The 22,573-nt window shown below is 40.2% G+C and overlaps 1 protein-coding gene across 3 annotated transcripts in view; it reads right to left on the bottom strand.

Annotated features, from left to right (window-relative positions):
• GRM1 (glutamate metabotropic receptor 1) overlaps window positions 1-22,573 on the bottom strand; it is a 438,705-nt gene that overhangs the window by 72,082 nt on the left and 344,050 nt on the right. For all 3 annotated transcript variants that reach the window (XM_027604132.2, XM_027604133.2, XM_027604134.2), the window contains 2 exons: window positions 10,188-10,434; window positions 4,890-5,058 (listed from right to left, as the gene is read on the bottom strand). In XM_027604132.2, coding sequence (XP_027459933.1) covers window positions 4,890-5,058; window positions 10,188-10,434 — 416 coding nt within the window. The remainder of the gene's footprint in view (window positions 1-4,889; window positions 5,059-10,187; window positions 10,435-22,573) is intronic.

Below are 22,573 nucleotides of genomic sequence, written 5' to 3' on the forward strand. Positions count from 1 at the left end.
GGAATGGGAAACAGAGGGACATGGAAGCTGAAGCTGAGCAAGGGGCTTTGGCAGTTTTAAGTTAAGCAATCTTCTGAGGTTCACACTGCTAACACTTTTGAAACTAAACTTTTATCTCTCCAATAGAAAATGCCAACAAATGGAAAAGAATCAGACTTATCCCTTGAAAGGAAATTAGCTAACCTAATTCCAAAGCCTGTAGTTTGTAAGATAAGTGTACCTGGGCTTTTCTGTACGTATGTAAGGTGTATTTTACTATATGACAATATGGCATGTGTAAATGAGGACACACTTGTGATGTATTCTATTACATTCATGTAATTTCTCCAGAATTCTGTTTTGACTGGCTGGGCAAGAACAGGAGGAATCAGGGCTCTCCGTTCCTCATGCCCAACCCCTTAGCCCCAAAGACATCCTCTCAAAGTAAAGAACCCAAACTTAAGGGGAGGAAAAAAGAAAGGAGAGGAAAAGAAAGAATAGGAGCCACTGAAAATAATCTGCAGGATCCTTTCCCTCGACTCTGTCGCCAGTTTCCCTGCTTCTATTAAACTCTCCCAAGCTCCTTTGCTAATATTGCTTCTTCAATTCTAGATTCTATTCCCTGTTAAAGTAGAACTCTATTTATAATTTTATTGTCAACTACTGAGAAAATAAGGCTTAGCAACTGAGACTTGCATTTGTAAGAGATACACTGGGTCCTCTAATGACAGGTAGCTAAACCACCTGAGGCGGTGGGATGATGAGAGCTCTGGGCTGGCTCCGAGCCCAGCTTTGGCACTTTCTAGCTTGAGAAAGCTTGGGCCAAGTGACTCAGCCTCTCTGGGCCTCAGATTGAGGAATCTGCAAAATGCGGGGGGGGAGTATCAGCTTTAAAAGGGTTGTTTTAAGGAATAATTAAAATGGTGACTGTAATGCACCTATTATTGTACCTGCACAAGAATATGCTTGATAAACCTTCGTCTCTGATCTCTATTGTCCCCCTTCTTCCTTTTACTGCCCCCCTTCACCTTCCTGCCCCTTCTCGGCTCTTTCCTGCCCTTCACCACACCAAGAAAAATCGCTGCACGCTTGGTACAGGAGACCACCACACATGCCAGGCCCTTGGTGTTTGCTTGCAGATCCATTGTCCACACGTTGTATGCTGCCTCAGATCCTCTTCCTCAAGCCTGTCTCTTAGGCCCTTGGCCACTGGCTCTTGGAAAGTCCTGGAATCTTCTGCAACCCCTACCTCAGCCTCTATCACTCTTGCCTCATTTCTGGCACCTCCGCCTGTCTGTCTCTCCCGTGACTCCATCACTGGGTTTCAGAATGGCTCCATTGTACTCAGCACAACAGAAGGCCAGACCAGACTGCAGGGGATCTACAGAGGCTTTGGTCCTCTGACCGCTTCTAATCTGAAAAAGGACCATGGAATGGGACAGAGATTCTGGCTTCCCCAGTAGCTGCCTAAAGGGATCAGATGGTGTCACTTCCTGTGAACAAACTTTGACCACAGTCAGCAGAAACTGCCATGGCACAGGTGCACACACCCTTCTCCCCTCCTTGCTTCAGGAGGCAGTGCGAGTGGCCTGTCCAGAGATCTCTGTGAGGCTGAAAGACTAGCTGTACTCAGTGGAGTAGCGTCCAGCTCAGTAGAGCATTACCTCAGGGATGATGGTGGTGCTGGCATTTTTCCACGCTTCCGTGGCTCCTTTCCCCTTCCCCTTCACTCTTGCATCTCTGAGATCCTATTTCCCAGTAATGCACTAGCCCTTAAGCCTTGCTTAGTTTAAAGGTTTCCAGGAAACCTGTGAACTACATCGTCCAGGCTTTCTTGCCAATGTGTTGGATGGTGTTGGCAAAATGCAAGGACCTAATGGGAAACCGAAGAGAAGGAAAGAAGAGAAGCCACGGTATCCTCTCGGGTCATCTCAGGAGTGGCTGTGACTCCTCCTTGTGTCCCTCTGGTCCGGGGTGAGGATGATTCCTGCTGTTGGTCAACTCTGAGGTGCCCTGGGCACCCTCGTTCACTTACATAACCAATTTCTTATATTAAATTCCCTCTATCAAACAACCTGGCCAGGGTTCTTTTTTTCCTGTCTGAACCCTGATTAATATAACACACAACCATAAAAAGTTTGATTTTATTTAACTATGTTTATGGAATGGTTAAAATAAATTTGTTTCTGTAAGATATTATATGTGTAAGATATTATATTTATATTTCTAAAAATCAGTAACATAAGAAAACTGGACTTTTAACTACTTTGAGGGAAATTACCATAAAAGAGTTCTATGGGTTATCACAAAAAGAGTCAAATCATTTATTTTAGCACTTTAAATGGCATTTGATATTTAAAATGAGTACTCCTTTTCTAAACAGTGTATTTCCCAGTTAATGCAAGTGCAAGTCCTACAATCACCTTGCTCGTTGTTGCCTCTCTCCTGTTTTTGTAGTGGCTACTGAGGGATCTGGCTCTCTGTATCCTGGGCCTGGTAGGTGGCAAATTGGTGGTGTAAGAATATAAGTGCTATCATTTGGTAAATGGGATTCAGATTTCATTTGTTTCCATACCTCCCTTGGTACTTAAGGGAAACAAACAAACATTCCACCACCACCCCAACCTCCACTCCAGGTGCCATTGAGAACAGGCATATTTTCCTCCTGCAGGGTACAAAACAGTTCTAAAATTAGACCCCAAGAGATTTGCATTTATAGTGAGTGCTCTATAATGGCTCTGAGATGATTTCTGGGATCTCCTTCAATAACAAACACTGCATGGGTGTAATGCAAACATGTTGCCAGAAATACTTTAGTATCCAGGCATAGAGATGTATGCAGACAGCCTTTCTTCTGAACTCAGGGAGGAAAGGCCTTTCTTCTGGAATGTACAAAGCAGAATCCACATGGTATGTGAGCCCCCATCCATGGCCTGCCAGCAATCACAGGGATAGCAGGGAATTGTGAAAGGCGGCTGGAGTTCAGAGAATCTTTAGAACAATTTGTTTTCTCTTGCCAGGTTGGTTGGTTTGTTTTTCTTATACTCTGAAAAACCCAACTTTGTAGTTCTATAAACTGTTTTACAGTGGTTGTGTGAGGCATAGACAATGCTAACACACAAGCTGGAAAGGCTTGAGCCAGACATGTGATACTCTTTGAGTCACAGAAGTCCATGAGCTCAGGGCTTCTCTTTTGTCCCGATGGTATGACCTCCGTCTCAGATGTCCTATTTCCCCACCATCCAGAAAGGATGACAAACATAGAATCCAGTGGTCTGGCATCTCGTGGAAATAGTCAAGAAGTTATGGGCCTCTGGATTTTAAACCACCAGACAGCCGCATGTGAAAGAATTTCATCAGGACAAGAATCAGAAATGGGATTCCTGGGGAGGAGCCCATACACACTGGTGTGGTTGCAGCCATGCTTACACTGCTGAAACACTTCTGTGCAGAGAAACTCATGGTCTCTTCGAGCCTCCTGAATGCCCCATGCTACTCCAGCCTTACAGGACTCCTCGCCCATATCTTCCCAAGATCCAAGGACTAACCCTGGGCTTGGCAGGAGGCCTCCAGGACCCTGTCACAGCACCAGGAAGGAGTCCAGTCTGATTGGTTAGTTGTCATGACAATTATTACGTACTTTTAATATCACATCTCCATAGAAGTCACAAGATATTTAAAACTAGGGTGAATAAAACGAATGTAACCTTGTGTGTCAACTATACTCTAATAAAAAAAATAAAATGCAATCAATCAACCCTTCAATCAAACAAACTGGGGTGAATTGTCTCAGAAGTCTGTTGCTTCCTCAAAGTGGCCTGTATCACTGAGAGTTTGAGTCCATCATGACAGCTCTTCAAAAAGATGTTGCAATTTCCAAATCCTCTGCCTTCACTGACCAGTGGAGGTGAGGCTCTTCCAGTTTCTGCAGCAGCACTTCTGCACACTCCCAGACCCCTCAGTGTACCTGTCAGGGCTTCTCCCTGCAGGGGCGGTGCACAGCTCCCAGGAAGGGCAGGTGGTGGGGCGGCATGGCCGGAGGGGCCAGGCCTCCCACAGCGTCTACTCCAGCCCAGCTGTGCCATGTGACATTTACGTGACAGCCTGTCTGCTCCCAGAGCTGAATCACAGCAAATTAGAGAGGGGAGAGACCTAGCAGGTCATTTAATCCATCCTCCTGCCAGTTGGCCATCACTGCCCCATGCTCGATTTCCTAGTGCACCATTGTGTTTGGTTTTAAATAGCATGGATGCAGGGAGGGCTATTTCCATGCTTTCTTCACTGAGAATTCTCTCTAGCTCACCCAGCCAAAGGCTCAATATTTGATGTTTATTTACTCTACTGTTATGCATACAGCAATACTGTGGTTACTCACTTGCCCCAGGCTGATAAAAAAAAGCTTCTAAGAATAATTAGGAAGTGAGGACTCTCTCTTGGCTACAAAATGCCAATTTCAGGAAAATCAAAGAATGTGGTGGTCAAAAGAGAAACAATAAGCAGCTTCTGTGTTAGCACATTTCAACTTCTTTTATGTTCATTACATGCTTATTTTGTACTGTTCAGCTTCTGCTTTCTTTAACAATAGCTACAACTCTGACTAAGCAGTATCATTGGTTTTGGTTTCCACATTTACTTCTGTTTCAATTTTTAATTCAAGTATTTGTCCCCTTGCTTTCTATATTGGGTTGAAGATTCCGGCTCATCACTGCGATTCAAATAAGGACTATTCTTAAATATTCGAATGGTTTGCCTATTTCATTTCCTAATCTTTCTTTGTTTTTCCAATTTTAGCTAAACGCTTGGCACACCCTTTCTGGACAGTCTTGTCTAAGAAAAATGTCTGTTTTTCTTTACATAGGCCCATGCAGGTGGCCTCCTCCTGTCCAAGAATGCGTCTGTGGCTGGCTTACCTTAATTTGACCCTTTAAGCAAGGCTCACTGCACACAGACCGTACCACTCCACTCTTGTTCATTTGGATTTTGTAATCATCGATGTTCAACACGCCTTCATGCCAGGTTCCAACATGTACGTAGTCATAGCGATTAGCTTCTGTGTACTGCAGATTCATGATATCATACCTACAAAGAAAACAACACATGTGTCTTGGAGAGTATGGACATGATGCAGAAAACAAAGAAATTTGGTAAACAGATAATAGAAGGGAGATAAGAGCAAGAATCATCCCACGTCCTAAGGCCTGTCAATATTTTATTTCGTTTCTAATGTTTCCTCTGATTTTCCAAAATGTGTGTTTCACTCTGTAGTCTCTGTGTATTGTCCATATCTGCTAAAGAATGTATTACTCTTGTACTTTTCTCTTTGCTTATTCTCCCCCCAAATAATCTTATGTGTGCTCAGTTGAATACCATCTCCTTCAAATCATTATTCACTAAGTCATGATTCTTGAGAACATTAATTTCTTAACTTGATTAATTTCATTCTAATGTCCTTTTTCACAATCAGTTGTCATTTTCATCACGCTGGATTAAAAGAAGTGAGTTTTACCAAGTCTGGAAACTATTTTAGGTGCTAATAAAGCAAGAAATCTGAGAAACACAGCTTTAATTAACAAGGATGTTGAGGATTTAACATCTTGAGCACTGACATTTAAACTGGTCTCTTCCTTGATTAGGACAAACATTTCTGAATCTAAATAATCAGTGTCAGATATTCCAGTAATTTCAAATGCTGCAATACTACACTATGGAAAAATCTACATTTTGAAATCCTCACTGCAGCTTGAGTGTGCTCTGGGGGACAGACCTCATCATTTTTCAATGTTGGCAATGGAGAACATTCTCCAAAGCGATGAAAAGAGCACAGGACTTGACATTAGAATGCATAAGCTAGAATCTCTTTTCTAACATTTTAGCAGTAGATTATACTACTTAGGAATGTCACTAAACTCTTAAAGGTTCCGGGGTTCTTGTGGGGATTAATTAATATAAGTCATGTAAAAAAACGATTTCACAACTGGGACAAATGCATATGTAAGGCAATATCACTATATCATTCATATTTGTATTACTATGAATGCCCTAAAATACTCTGGTTATTTTCACTACCAGAAGAAAACTGGAGAACAAAAGCTGTCTCTCTCACAGTCATTGGAAATCCTCTGGCATTCTTCAATCTCTTCTCCATGTTGCTATTAACTCCAAGTAAGCTACAACTCATGTGGCAGTTTCCCAAAAATGTATTCCTGATTCCCCCTTACTGGCTCTGCAAAATGGGACTCTTTTTGCTGCAGTACCTGTGCAGTTCTCACTGTCCTGCACTAGAATATAAGAGGCATGGTCTCTTGCTCTTTGTGCTTGACCTGAAGAAATAGATGGCAATTACCTAACATGTATTCCTCTTCCTCCCCTCTCAACCCCCAACACGCTTACCTAATTCATTTTGCAATTCTTTCTCTCTAAACCTGATTCACACTCAGAGTCCTCCTCAGCCCAGCACTCCAGGAAGCTATTGTCAACCTTAGTTGGCATCCAAAACCTATTGGCTATATCTGACTTAGTTCTTTGTCTAGACAACTAATATCCTTTGTTGGCTTTTCTGTCTGTTCTTAATGTGCAAATTAATTCTGCCATTCACAGGGTAGCTAGTGGCTTCTCCATATCCACATTCTGGCAATTTCTCTAAAGGGAAAGGGGACTCTGGGAGAAGAAAGGAAGTTTTTCCCCTACTTTTCCAGGAAAAAGGAACCTACCAGATGAGAAGAGAAAATGGCACGCCTAGAGCACATTATTCATCTCTTTGCTGTTCTGACTTTTGGCTAATAAATAAAGGTTCTCATTCTTCTTGTTGTGGAGCCATCCCAGCATGTTCCTCAGAGTAGCTCTCTGAGGGAAATCCAAGTAGCTATTAAGTGTGGGCTGATGGCTCCTACTCATCTTGCTGACCAATGATGCTAATCTACACCTCCAATATTCTTCCATTTTAAACTCATGGTTATAGAACCTGTTGTGAATGTTTGGTGAATAGTTCCTTTTTCACTTCCTTTAATTTTTATGTTTTACCCCATATTGTTACTGACTCTCCTTACATACTTTCAATGAAGACTTTGGGACAATGTTAGCTTTAGGGTATCTTTTTCCTATAAAACAGTTTGATGAGGAAACAGAAGGCAAGCTGAGGACAAAGCAGAAGCTGACACCCTACAAACCACCCCCCTCAGATGGGATATATGTGACATTCCTCATGCACTCCTGGATACCCTAAAGCTAAGGAAAAACAAATAGTTAACTTGTAGAGATCACAATCCTGCAAGACATGAGTCTCCCTCAATTTACAAATGTCTTAGCAATCTATAAGAACAAAGCATTTCTATCAATAACCTAGCTTCCAGAAGGAAATGTACATACAATTAAATGTCCTTATAACTTGCAGCCCATTGACAGATACTTGAAGTGGGCAGAGTATAAGGTTCTTCCAGGAAGCTCCCAACTATCTTAATGTTAATGCCTTGCTAGAGGGAAAAATAACCTTAACTTGACAATGGCAAGGGCTCTGGTATCCTGTGAGTCCTCTTTAACATATGAAAATCCTTTTGAAACCTCCCTTTCCCTTACCTCCCCCAACTCCATAGTATATAATCAGCCACCCCTCACAACCCTGCTGTAGCAGCTCTTTCTGCCCCCGGGTCCTATCCCTGTGCTTTAATAAACCACCATTTCGCACCAAAGATGTCTCAAGAATTCTTTCTTGGTCATTGGCTCAGGATTCCACCCCACTGAACCTCACTTATATTCCAAAACCACATCAAGTTTCCTAAGACTTATTTCAACCCTCGCTTGCTCTTCAATAGGAGAAATCAGTTCACACTTCATTAGCATTTAGAAACTGAAAAATTCATAATATTTTGGCATGAAAACACATTTTTCAAAAAGTTCCAAAAGCCAGAGGACAAAAATACTGAAAGATACCAAGGGAAAACAGCTGAGATACTAAACAGAGGCCTTCCCCTGTGCTATGTGTGTTAACGAACACGGCTCTTTTCTCTTGACCCGAGTCCCTTCTCGGCATGTTGGCATTCATTTGGAATATCCTCATGCTGTAAATTACAATTTTATAGCATCCTCTGGATGCACTCAGTTTATGTTGCATGATGATTAACTAAAATAATTACAAGAGGGACCAAGAGCATGAATGGTGGTATGAGAGGGGATGGAAGCAGAGGGAGGTGGTTAAAACAAACTGAACACAGATTAAGCTGACCAGTTTCAAGCATGAGGAAGTGATCCTTGAAAAGGAACCCAGGGGAAAGCTCATGATTTGAATATGTAATTACACATGGAGGAAAAACAAGCTAAAACTGCGTGCCTATATTTTGGATAACTTACAAATAAAGAGAGCAGGAGGAAACTCGTACACAGGGAGTGTCTAAAAGGCATCTCGTCCTGTACTGGGCACACTGTGTATGTCGTCTTAGAGAATCATGAAGGTAGGTTTCCATTCCAAATCTAACAGTTTATGGAGCCTAGTTTCCAGTGGAACCCAGGATGACAACCATGGGCTTGAAGGAGAGAGTGCTCAGTGTTCTGAGCACTCAGGTCCATTTGTTCCTTCTGGTACTGTTTCCCTGAGTGCCCGGCACCTGGAAGCTTTCCACATCCCTAGGCCCTAAATCATTCCATCCACTCCACTCACATTTGGATCTACATCTCCTCCTACCTAACTGGCAGCCTGGAAGGAATCTGATAAATTCATCATTATTTGAATATTGTCTGAGCACTGTCTGAACACAGAACTTTAAGCTTACATGAAAGGAAGAGATATGTTGGGAATTACTTAGGGTCAGCTAGTCTCTAACAGTACCTTTGAAATGACATTAAGCAGGCTGCCAACATCTTTGCCTAATTTTAGGATTAGCTAAAAGGCAACATGATGTGGCAAAAAAATTTAAGTGTCAGACTCAGACAGCACTGCCTCTACCAGCTACTCACTGCATGAATTTAGGTGAGTTTCTTAGTTTCTCTGACACTCAGTTTATCATCTGTAAAAGAGGATAATGATATGCCTATAGCAATGAGGATTAAATGATTTGATGTTCCATTTTAACACAACATATGCTTTCCTAAAATTTCTCATTCTGTAAAATCATATACTGAAAGATAACAGGGCTTAAGAGAGGGAAAAAAAAAAAAAAAAACAAGATTGTGGGCATACTGAATAGCAGCCAAGCTGAGGGCCTTTTTCTTTCCTGCAGCAGACTTTAATCTTTTCCCACGATTCTGATTATCCTTGCCTAGAAAATTTCATATGAATGAAGACAACTGCTCCTTAAACTGACATCATTCTCTACCAATCACATGTGAGCTAACTGATATTATAAAAGCAGCGGTTGCAGAACAGACTGTATATAAAATGACTTGGGGAAAAACATATATATTTGTTAGGTTTAATTTTTCTTTGCTTCCTGATTAATTCTTTGGAAGCCATAGAGACTTGATACCAGAAAGAAAATTCTTTTCTTTTTTGTTTCAAGAGACATGTTAGTAGGAACCTAAGTTAGCCCAAGGAAAGGGGATACACAAGGAGGACTTGGTTCTCTTCATATATTAAGCTCTTTTTTTTTTTTTTAAAGATTTATTTATTTATTTATTTGACAGAGAGAGAGAGAGAGAGAGAGAGAGAGAGAGCACGAGCAGGGAGGGCAGGGGCAGAGGAAGAGGGAGAAGCAGACTGCCCGCTGAGCAGGGAGCCTGATGCCGTACTGGATCCCAGGACCCCGGGATCATGACCTGAGCTGAGACAGACATGTAATGAATGGACTGAGCCACCCAGGTGCCCCATATATTTAAGCGCTTATTAAAACTTTACACAACCAGGATGGCCTTGGGAGCAATTGATCAGAAAGATGCTGGTCTGGTGCTGGAACTGCCAGGGAGGAGCCTGCTGCTCAGGTGTAATCTTATCCTTTTCTTGGGCTTGTAGGAGGTCCCATGCATTCTGAGAGAAGGGCCAGGGTAATAGCTGGGTAGGGGGTTGGCACCGGAGAATACAGAATTGTGAATGCTTACCAAGAAGTTTTCAATGTTTTACAACATAATTTCCATCTAAGATTAGCCCTGTCTTTTGAACTTTCAGTTGTATCTATATCCTTATGACCCCTGGAAACCAGGGAACCAAAGGGGCCAGAGTTGCCATCTGTCTAGCTAAGAGGATCACAAGGTTATTCGAACCATTACAGAAAAGACTGTTTTACCTTCCAGGAGCATCCCCTTTCTCATCAAACCACACCTCCTCTCCAGACACACCGATGAACGTGGACTTGATAAGGAAGTCCAGGAGTTTGCTGCCGTCGATGGGCTTCATGGCATCACAGAGGCCCACATGGCCTGGGCAGAGGGCGTGGTGCATGTTCTGCAGCCCGTGAGCCATGGCATAGATGGCATTGATGACAAACCCCATCTTACTGTCCTGGACATAGTTTTCTTCTAAGCTTTCATTGCCTGCAACACAAAAACAGACTGCTTTCAGGGTGGTGATAATGAGGTCTAGGAATGCATGTTTAATTCTCAAATGCTTTTCAGGGGTCTCAGAGGAAGGAAAAGCCAAGTCCACTTGTTCAAGCCTTATACATGTCACTAGTTCTAATTCTATCTGCAAATAGTTTATTCGGTTTTATATTCTGAATTCAATAATGGTTTCATAACATATGAAACAAACTCCATAGAGGTGAAAATAAAGAACTTTCAAATATTGCAAGGAAATCCTTAAGGAGCAGTGAAAATAACTCATTCCCTCTTGGTTCACAGAGACTTATATTAAAAGTCTCCCTATATCACAGTACTCAAAAGGTGTTTTTTATATCCTCTATGATAATTCGCAGTCTAGAATAACTCAGTTTGTGTATTACCTAAACCCTGCTATTTTCTTTTGATGATTTCACTAATTTCATCATCTCTAGGGCCACAAAAACCCAGATTAGAAAGAACTAGTTTGTAAGAATCTCTCCTTATATATGGTTGACAGTATAGAAATACTGGAATCAGATTTGCTGATTATTAGAAACTCAGGTAAATTGTTACTTGATGGAAAAGTCATACTACACATTTAAACTTTACCCATGAATTTCAAAAACCCTGCAATCATTTCTACCTATGTCACAGTGATCAAAAGTTCCCCAATTGCCAACCAAGTTTCCCAAGAAGAGTATCAAGTTAGATACGAGCTCCATATCAGAAGTCTAAACTTTAAGACTTATGTATGGATAAGAAATTCAGAACCCAATTGGATTTGTTGAAAACAGATAATAGGTTTGAAAAACAAAATACATTTGGGACACATCACTGGCATAATTCAGAGATTTTGTACTTTTTCCAAAAATTTGCTTCTCTCTATGATAGGCTTTCCCTCCCCTCTCCCCAAACGTCCACCCCTGACCAATAGTGAGGAATCTATGCTATGTATGCTCCAGGTGCTAGAAGCTGGGAAAGGTCATGAATTCATCCGTTGATGGGGCTGAGAACAGCAAGGGGCTCCTTGCACCCCCAGCCAGCTGACCTCTTCCTTCCATCCTAGAGAGTCCACAGGACACTAAGTTTCCTGCTACCAAGTAGCAGAGAAGTGAGAGAAGGTTGGAGTGTTTGGAAGAAATGGTAAAGAGCTTTGACTTTGATGTTGAGCTTGAGATGAAATGGGACATTTCTAAAAAGTTATTTTTTTAAGGATTTATTTATTTATTTGAGAGAGAGAGAGCATGAGTGGGAGAGGCAGAGAGATAGGGAAAGAGAATCCCAAGCAGACTCTGAGCTGAGTATGGAGCCAGAGGTGAGGCTTAATCTTACAAGCCTGAGATCATGACCTGAGCCCAAACCAAGAGACAGATGTTTAACTGACTACAACACCCAGTCATCCCTAAAAAGTTATTTTTAAAAGCTTAACTATTTAAATATATTTTTTAAAGATTTTATTTATTTATTTATTTATTTGTGTGTGTGAGAGAGAGAGAGCACAAGCAGAGGGAGAAGCAGGCTCCCCCTGAACAAGGAGCCCGATGTGGCACTTGATCCCAGGACCCTGGGATCATGACTTGAGCTGAAGGCAGATGCTTAACCGACTGAGCCAACCAGGTGTCCTCACTTGTCTTTTTTTACATTATAAATTTTATATCATGCATAACCAACCCTTATATGTTATAGGTATGTTGTTTTCCTAAAATTTAAATTTTATCTTAGATTAAAAAAATCTTTTTTCTGTTTCCCTCTCTTACCCACATCTTAGCACTACCTTGTCATTCTGATATTATTCCCACTCTATAATTATTTTATTTTACAATGCTGCTTTATTTAAAATTTCTCGATGTTTTGATCAGAAAAAACAGGGCTTAATACATATATTCTGTAACAAGGCAGGTTCCATCACCTATTTGGGGTTAAATATAAGTAAATCTATCAGATATTTATTCTGTGCTATCATATCCCTAACACTGTGTGAATGCATAATGGCATGCCATGGGGTACAAAAAGTTAATAAACTGATATTAGTACTCAAAGAAGTTTATAGTCTAGATGAGGTGATAGGACATACTCACACGATTCAATTAGGTAACATGGCCTGAGAGTATATAATATAACAACAAGATAGGCTTAAATAATGATATGCTCAATTGTGAGACACAGAAAGTGACAGGAAAGGGAAGTCCATGCTATAAAAAAATGTGAATGTGCTAATTGTGAACTTCAGATTCACACAGGAAGAGAGTGCAGAGGGCCCTGCAGTCTTGCCTCTGAGTGGAGGGATTTTCAGAAAAGGACCTGATCTTGGCAGAATATAGACACCTACATGACTGGATTTCAAGGAGTTGCCAGGAATTTTCCAACAGCTATCTTGGAATATTTGGTAGAAAGTTCTCATCCCAGAGCCCACTTAGAACCATGTCCCACCCTGCCTGTAGGGGTTGTACCAGCCCAGAGAGAACCCACCAGCGGAGGAAGAATCAACCTCTATAGAATAAGACAATATTGTGTTTTAATACTTAATATTTTTTTCTAGCTGGGAACAAATGGATAGTGAACAAGAAACAATGGGAAAGATATTGTATAAATGAAGAGAGACTAGTTTACTCTTTTGCATGTGTATGTGTCTATATAGTTTAAAATCCTATTAATAAATTCAGAAACCTGGGGCACCTGGGTGGCTCAGTCGGTTAAGCATCTGCGTTCAGCCCAGGTCATGATCCCAGGGTCCTGGGATTGAGCCCCACATCGGGCTCCCTGCTCAGTGGGAAGCCTGCTTCTCCCTCTTCTACTCCCCCTGCTTGTGTTCCCTCTCTCACTGTGTCTCTCTCTGTCAAATAAAGAAATAAAATCTTTAAAAATAAATAAATAAATTCAGAAACCTGTCAGAAGCAGGAGATGTAATTATTACCTGGAAAAGTCCTTTAAATTCCCCATGCTTAGGAGACAGACAGCATGAATTTCCATCTCTAGTGTGTTGCTTACTAGTTATGGAGCTGGGAGCAAGGTCAGTTTCTTAATACCCTTTTCATAAGATTTGAAGGGAGGTAGAGTATAAATACATAGATTTCAGTTTGTCCCATTTTCTCTTAAAAGAAAGCTTTCTAACCTCAAACATGTTTAGTTTTGAAAATGATTTTGAACTTGTGGTAAGTGGCAGTAAAAAAATATAATCTGGGCAACAACTGCCCTTGAAGGATGGCCGTAAAGTCAGCTGGTTGGTTGAAAAGTAGGCCTTCAGCATCTGTGATGACTTGGAAATCAGAAAAGATCATAGAAGTAGAGTGGAGACAGCACACTGTCCAGTTAACATTTCAGAGAAATAAACATTTCTTCACTTCTTAAATATTCCTTAGATCACTACAGTATTTATTGTGACGGTAGATTTTATGAGAGCTAGTTGTCTTCTCCATGGGGGTCTCTTATCTACTTTCTGTAGTTGCGTATCAGCCTTGACAAATGATCACAGTTATCAGCTTAAAATAATACTCACTTATTATCACACAGTTCTGTAGGTCAGAGGGCTCAGTATAGCATGGCTCAGTGGGGCCTTGTGTAGCATCTCATAAGAATCTGAGGATGAATCCTTACCAAGCTCATTTAGGTTGCTGGCTGAATTCTGTTCTTTGTAGCTGTAGGACTGGGGTCCTTGTTTCTCTGTTACCTGTCAGCAGTTATTCCTATAAGTTTTCTACATACTTTTTCACACAGTCCATATGGCCACTCTGACAAAGATGGGTAGAGTCTCTCCCATGCTTTAAATTTCTCCAACTTATCCTTTTGCCACATTTTTCTGTTTTTAAGGCTCATGTGGTTTGATTGGGTCCACCTGGATAATCTAGAAAAAAATCCCCTTATTTTTAAGGCCCTTTAACCTTAATTATCTCTGCAAAGTATCTTTGCCATGCAACATAACATTCAAAGGTTGCAGAGATTTGGACATTTGCAGGGGGCCATTCTGCCTACCACAAAAAATTAAAAGCTATTATTCCTTATCTATTTTCAGAGCATATTGTCTTCCTAAAAAAACACTTTCTTATTTCAGCTAAATGATCTTGTTACCCCTGCCATCTAATAGGCTTGGAATGTAATCTCTCAGAGAGTAGTTCCTGGCATTTAACAGGCACTGATTTGCCTCAGATATGTGCTTATTTATTTTGGATTCTCACCTAACACAAGTGACAAGTATTTCTCCCCATCCCTGTTATGGTTCTCAGTTGTAGGATCTATTTTCTAGATTACCAAATAGGAAAAAAAAAAAAGGTGTTTCTTATTGATAAACATGCTTCATTAAACCTAAATATTTTTCTGTACGTATTATTTGGGACAATGATCAGGAAAGGGATTAGAAATAGATTGTACTACATTTCCTGATAAACATGCTTCATTAAACCTAAATATTTTTCTGTACGTATTATTTGGGACAATGATCAGGAAAGGAATTAGAAATAGATTGTACTACATTTCCTGATAAACATAGATGCTACATCTTCTGGTGTCATCGGTAGGACCACCTGGTAGGAGAGACTCTGGTTTCCTGATGAGGGACTGGTCCTGTCATTGAGGATGTGTGGCTCCCAGGAAGGAGTTAATCTTCTCCACATATGGGTGCAAATAATAGCTGCAATGGCTGTGAATGAATCCAAAGAACCCAGAGACAAAAGCCTAAATCCTGAGGAGCTGATTCTTGTACCCATGTTTTATTACTGGTCATATTTTTTTTAACCAGTTCAAGAAAATAATCACTGATTCATTCTTTATCTTTCCAATATTTATTCCCTTTAAGTCTGGAAAGACACAATGGAGAAAAGTCAGATCACACATTCTTATTATAAAATTCTTGTTCTTCAGGCTGATTTCCTCTTCCTCTCTTTGGCTCACTTCTCCTTCAACCATTTCACTGCTAATTAGGATTTCTAACAAGAACGAACAGAAGTAAAGAAGAAAATGCACAAGTACATCTGACCCTAATTACTGGTGTGAAGTTTGGGGAACGAGAGTGTGAAAACCAATGACCAGAAAGTTGGACTCTTTAGTCATCCTTGCTAAATGCCAGTGACAGTCATTGATAACTGAGTACAGATTACCCTTAATATAAACATCTGGGCATAATTAGAATCCAGATTATTTTGTAAGATGACGAAGGTGGACTCAGAAACATTTACTATTTTGTGCATAGCCCCACAATACAAATACCATGTAAATCTTCTCAAACAATGTCTAGAAAGTTGACCCTATTTTTTTCCTGGGTATATATGGAGATGTCAAAGCCAGAATTTGTTATTGAGTTACAGTTGCACTGAATAAGAATCAGTATGAATAAGCTAAGACCACAATGCAAATCTGCTATTCTCTCTCATACATGCTTCCCACCAGCTGATGTCTGGCTAGGTGTGGAAAAGTCCTAGGGAAAGTGGGTATGCTGTACTGCAGTGGTTTTGTGTGCTGGAAAGCACCAGATGTGTCATTACCTGCATCTTCACATGCTATTAGTGTGCCATGATACCTTATTTCCCACTAATAAATCACCATAAGCTTGAGGCCTTTGTCTTGACAACCTTATTTTCTCTTAGCCCAAGACTATTCCATGGTCCTGGTGAAAAATGACCAGACCTCATCCTTGCTTGAATTCCTGTATACAGAATTCCTCTTCATTTGAAAGGCTTTTTCCCTTTGAAATTCAGCCAAAATTAAATGAGAAAACTTATCCATTATGCAGTCTTACTCTTAAAGCAAATATGAGTCTCCGGTTATGGAAATCTTGTAGGTACTATCTGCCTTCAGTTAGGAATAATTTAGAAATTGAATAAGAAATCCCTTTCATTGACTGACATTTTGAAGATTAAATCTGAAGCCTCTTGAACTTCATTATAGCTTCATGAATATTATAAGGCTTCAAAACTTGACTGTGGCTTTGAAACTCAGCCAGGAATGTATCAATGGTGTTAAAACTTGTATTTATGTAATGCCCTTTCTTCCAACTGGTGATTTAAGGCACCTAGCACATTATTTTGGTCTAGCTCCATGACATGCATATAAGTTGTTAGGTAGAAGGTCTCACTATTTCTACTTTATAAGGAGGATCCCTAAGGGTCAAGGAAGTGACAGAAAAATACAAAAAAACATGTAATTCTCTAGTAGATATTTCTAAACTCTGAATCCCTCTCTGGGAAAGTTGCTTTCACTACTGAGTTTCCTCTTACTTGTGTTCCATGGTGTTGGCTATGCATTCAACCCTCAACTTCTGCTTCAGCCTGGTGCCCAACTCCTGTGGTCCACTTCTCTTCATTTGCCCACCTACTTCATTTCCATCAATAAACCTCTTTCTACTCCAAGCCCCGGAACATCACTATTCATCTTTAAAGTATGTGAGACTCTCCCAGGGTGCTCTGGGCCTCAATAATGGTGATGCTTTTTTAGTGGATTTATGATACAGCCCAGGAATCTTCATTTTAGCAGATAACCTTGAAAGGGTCCAATGCTGACAGTAGTTGAGAAAAGTGCCTCACAATCAATCCTGATGTGGAGTGGGAAAAGTTGGAAAGATTTTTTAGAATCGTGAGTCTATTAACTACAGTCTAGCAGACTCCAGGCCACCTATCTTATCTAGCTTGAGTTCCTGAGAAGTAAAACCTAAGGCAGAGATTCTTTTGCTAATGATTTATTGAGTTGTGTTCTCAAGAGAAAGAGAGGGAGGGAATCAGGACAGGGCTGGGTAATAAGCTAGCAGTTTCTCAGTTGGAGAGAAATTTCAGTCTGATCCCACAAGTATGCTCTGGAATACAGATTGGCCACAGAATTAGCAAGGGAGCCAGTTTTTGAAATTTCGAGTCAGTCAGTCATTTGGCCAAGTGCTTCTGGGGGGCAGAGGAAGTGGTGGGGAGGTGCAGCCTTCCTGATGAGGCATTTCCAGGTTGTCTGAGAGCAAGTCTTCATAGAAGGAGGTAGCTGGAGGTTGTTATCAGCATATCAGGGCTATGAGTATTCTGGCTGGGAAAGGTGATCTGGGTAGGGCACCAATAGTATCTGCTACATCCCTCAACTCAACAAGAATCATCTTTATTCCTCCTAGTCTTGAGCTCATGGCTTTATCATTTGCTCAATCCAATACTTAACTCTCTATATTTCTGTTGGAGTACCTTCCCTAGCAGCTTCTATGGTACCACAGTTGCTTAAAAACTTGTTCTTCCCAATCCCCTTCCTAGTGACAGAAGTCCTGCCTTGGAACCAGCCCATTAAAAGGGCACCATCTCTGGCCACTGTTAGTTTGCAGATGTCTACATGGCTCTTGCATGACTTCTTGTTTCCAAGGCCCCAACATGGGTTCTCCCTTTTCTGCTTAAGTTATTTGCCTATCCCTGTCTCTAGTTCCAAGAAGGACTTTCATGTTGCAGAACTCCAGGGGGTACTATTATCATTGCCTTCTCTGAGAATGGCATCTTCCAGAGATGTGTAATATGGCAATCCAGGCAGTACTCCCTGGGAACAGTGTTTTGCCTCCAGACTAGATTTTAGCAGAATCTGGCAGCCCATTTCCCAGTCTTGCCCTCTCCCAGTCTTTCATTTCCCAGGTTCTGCCTGGTGGTACTAGAAAAACTAGGAATGGTTTTACTTCACTATGCCTGTTGCCTTCTACCATGTTTCCTCCTTTCATAAGAATTTACCAAAGGTTATAAAATCATAAGAGGCCATCAAATGTTATTATATACTCCATCATATGGCAAACTAATAATGAAACTGAATGCTTCAATAAAATCAGTTCATTTGGTAGAGATGTTGCTAAAAGTTCATAAAACAAAGTAAATAAAGGAGCTAAACTAAATGTAGAAAGTAAAGGACAGAGATATTAAGCTAGCTTCCCAGACCCTGGGATTACTGCCTGCATATGACTTGGCCTTCTCATAGAACTTGGGGTCTATGTGTTACAGCAGAAATTCAGATAGCACTGCTTCCAACAACTTTCCTTCCAGAAAATTCCTATTCTAAAGATACAGCACAGTGATGCGCTTGGTAAATAAGACTTATATTTTTAAATTTACAAGAAAATTCACATAAGTGAAGCAATTATAACTATTTGAACACACTATAATAAATATCATTATTTAATTTAAAACTAATGAGGCAACTGACAGGAATACAAAATTCAAAATAAAGAGAAGGGTTTACTCTAGTAACCAAAGCAAACAAAGGGTGTAATTTGCATCTATCAAAGTGACAAATTTTACAAAATGTTAGTATGTAGTGTTGGTCAAGATATGGTAAAATGAACACTCAAATATGCAGCTGGTGGTAGAATGAACGGTATAGATTTTTTGAAGGTCAATTTTTTCAAAATACATCAAGAGGAAGCATCTTGATTGAGTAATTTTACTGCAAAGATTTATATTAAGAAAATGATCTGATCTACAATGATACAAATATGTGTGTACAAACAGGAAAAATAAAAACTTTCCATATTCCTAACCCTCTACAGAGCAAATATTAGATAAATGCTAGCATATATATTTTTAAATACTTTACTTTTTAAAGCAGTTTCAGAATCACAGCAAAATTGAGAGAGAGGTACACAGATTTCCCATATACTCCCCGCCCCCATCAATGCACAGCCTTCCCTACAATCAACATTCCCCACCAGGGTGGTATATTTGTTATAATTTATGAACCTACACTGACCTATTATTATTATTATCCAAAGTCCATAGTTTATATTAGAACTCACTCTTAGTGGTGTACAATCTATGGGTTTGGACAAATGTTTAATGACCTATATCCATCAGAGTATTTTCACTTCCTTGAAAAGCTTCTGTGCTGTGTTTATTCATCCCCCCACCCCCAAGCCCCTGGCAACCATTGATCTTTTTATTGCCCCTATAGTTTTCTTTTTCCAGATTGTCACTTAGTTGGAATCACACAGGGTATAGCCTTTACATACAGGCTTCCTTCACTTAATAAGATGCATTTAAGTGTCCTGCATGTCTTTTCACATCTTAATAGTTATTTCCTTTTACCACTGAATAATATACTGTTGTCTAGACGTACCATAGTTTCTTTATCCAATTTGCTGGTATATTTTTACCATGGAAGAGAAGGGTCCCATTTTATTGGGCTCTGTCAGGTATGTTGTAATTTGACTTTCTCAATGGTGATATAATCTGAACTCAAAGTTTGGAGGTTTGGAGAGCAGGATAGTTTGGAAAAGATGGAGCATGGTTGAAATTACTTGGATCTAACAAGGTCAGATTGAACAAGGCTTCTGCTGGGCCTATCCCAAGCTGTGTAATTCTGAATTTTGTTTGAGATCCAAACCCCAACTAACTATAGAAAAACAGTAACTTTGTTTGCTTGTTTAAGTTCACCTATCTTCCTCAGGACCTCATGGGTGTCATTGGGTTAGAATAAGACTCCTGAGCTTATGCATGTTGAAAATAGTCACTGAGGACTGGACAACCGTCTAGGAAAATAAGGCCTAAAAAAGAGTGATGGTGCCCAAAAGAAGCCTGAGCTGCCTGTACTGAAAGCCTGCTGGGACTCCCTTTGCCTTATTACTTTGTGACTCGCTATTTAAAGTTCAATAAATCATAGGTAGTATTATTGGTATCTTTTTTAGCCAAGTTACTATAAAGGCTTAGGTTTTTACTGTTTCCTCCACACTATTTGTATCTCTGTCAATATTGCTATGCAGGAAGCCTCTTGTTTTCTTTACTCAGTGTCTTACACCTGCTTAACAGCAGTGTGTGTCCAACCTCCTGCATGAAGCCTGCCTGGAATTTTACACTGATTGATTCCTTTTTTAAATTCTCATCCTTAGAGTTGGGTCATACAATTTGACTCTTTAAAATATTACAAGCAGCACAGAGTCCAACATATGGAATGTGCACCATGGATGGCTGAGTGATTTTCAAAATGAGAATGCAGTCACTACAATATTAAATTCTTATTCTGTTAAATACATAAGCTTGCATTATCTTTAAACTTTTATTTTAAAAGGTATTATAAATTCCTATTATTCCAGGTACTAACATCTTCCTCCCCTCAGACAATTGGATGGGTATGAGCCTTGAACAGCTCTCTTCCTACAACACTCAGTTCACAAGCTTAAAATGGAACAGAATTTTGGTTCTGTTTGGTTCTGTTAAGAGATTTGAAGAACTTTCTCACTTACTGCTTCAGACTGAAATAATTGCCTGAACTTCCTAACCTTCATTTTTTCCATTTATACACAGCTTCTTATTTTATTTCTACAGATTTTAAGAGCTCCTAATTTGAATAATGTATTAAATAGACACTTCATCTATATTACAGTTTATATTCAGTAATATCAAGTAATAGCTTATAGTCATCACATCAGGTTTCTTTTTGAATGTTCTCAAGTGTATTCTAGTTACCATCAATAATAATCAAGCCTCAGTTAGGTCATGATCCTTCTTCTGAGCTGTCGGTCATTCACTATGAGAAACGTTGAGATAATGCAGAAGACAATTATCTAAAAAACTCATTACTGCATGGAAACAAGCAAGGTGTGTTTCCATTGCAGGTGGAGTCTATTCTGACAATATGATGGTGGCTTTGCAATTGGCAGTAGAAATAGGGGATGTGTTGTGGTGGATTTCTGGCAGCACAATGGCCCCCAGCTATCCTTTCTCTTCATATACAAGCTAATCTGGGCTTCTAAAACTTGTATCTCCATCACATTCAAGGAAGCCAGGGGCAATGGAAACTCACCAATAAACCACAGTATCCCTTGGTACACAAAACAAGCTTTTTCCCCTGGAACTAAAATAACTTGAAAAAAACACACCAGTGTATTTTTATGCTGTTCCAGTCTATATGAGCAGTTGCAGACATATCTGGTGATTCTGATTCAGCAGTTATGGAGGAAAGCGAAATCATTGCCGCCTTCACTTTGTAGTTCTGTGAACTTTCAGGGGGCACAACTGAAAAATCAATGCCAAATGTTCTTGAGAAGATGCTTTTAATGGGTTTCCTGTTGACCTCACCACTAGAAGCAGCTGTCATATTTGATCAATGTGACAGTGTCATGCTGATCAATCTCTTCTCTAGGTTATCCTTCCCAAATATTTCTGAGCATATACAGGGTGAATATATAAGCCTTGGTTCCAGTGCTCAATTCTCAGCAAATTAATCTCTACATTGGCTTTTCTTTTTTTTTTTTTCTTAAGAAAGACAGAGAGAAAGAGAGAGAGAATGCTGGCAGGGAGGGGCAGAGGGAGAGAGAGAAAATGTAAACCAGGCTCTATGCCCAGCACGGAGCCTGATGCGGGGTCTGATCTCTGGATCTTGAGATCTTGACTTAAGTTGAAATCAAGAGTCAGATGCTTAACCACCTGAGCCACCCAGGTGACCCTCTACATTGGCTTTCTTATCCCTAGTTAAGGGTGAAATTCATCTCCACTGTTGCCTTTTTGTTCCTAGTTATGAAAGAAATCAGCAAAGGGGGACTAATGCCATGTTTCTAACCTCATCCAGAGTACTATGACAACTCAGCATGCCTTGTGTTAATGAGAAGGAGGCTTCCCCTTCTTACCTTAAGTTCATTTGAAGAATGCTACAGAATATCAGGCTTCAAAATAGTATAGTACTTTGAATGCACACATGCATCTATTTAACCCAAAGCATGTGCAAGTACGTGCACATGCGTGCACACACACATACACACGCATGGTCAGAAAGAGTTCTACTATCACTCAATTTTACACCTGAAGCCAGGATTATCCTCAAATTATACAGGCTTTGGTATAAATCTAGTACATCAGCCTAGACTTTTCCTACTTTCATGATGAGTTTCAGGTATCTATCCCTCACTCCTTCAATCCAGCCTTGGTTATGACTAACCTTGTCCATTATATCTGCTGTCTCAATTTTGAACCTTAGTGGGTGTCAAGCCTTCTGTGTTCTCCCTTCTCTCTAGAGGAGGATACTTGTTTATATGTTTTTGAGAATCAGATACATTAAGGGGTGGTCAGGCACATGTATCTCATCTAAATTCCAAGTCTTAATGAAAACTAATTGGCTTTATTACACTAGAAAAAAGTCCACTTTGGGTACAAATATGAACAAGAGATAAGTGTAGACAGAACATCATGTTAAACACATTTGTGTTTGTCTCATA

Source organism: Zalophus californianus, chromosome 7 (genome assembly GCF_009762305.2).
Source record: "Zalophus californianus isolate mZalCal1 chromosome 7, mZalCal1.pri.v2, whole genome shotgun sequence".
Classification (NCBI taxonomy): Eukaryota; Metazoa; Chordata; class Mammalia; order Carnivora; family Otariidae; genus Zalophus; species Zalophus californianus.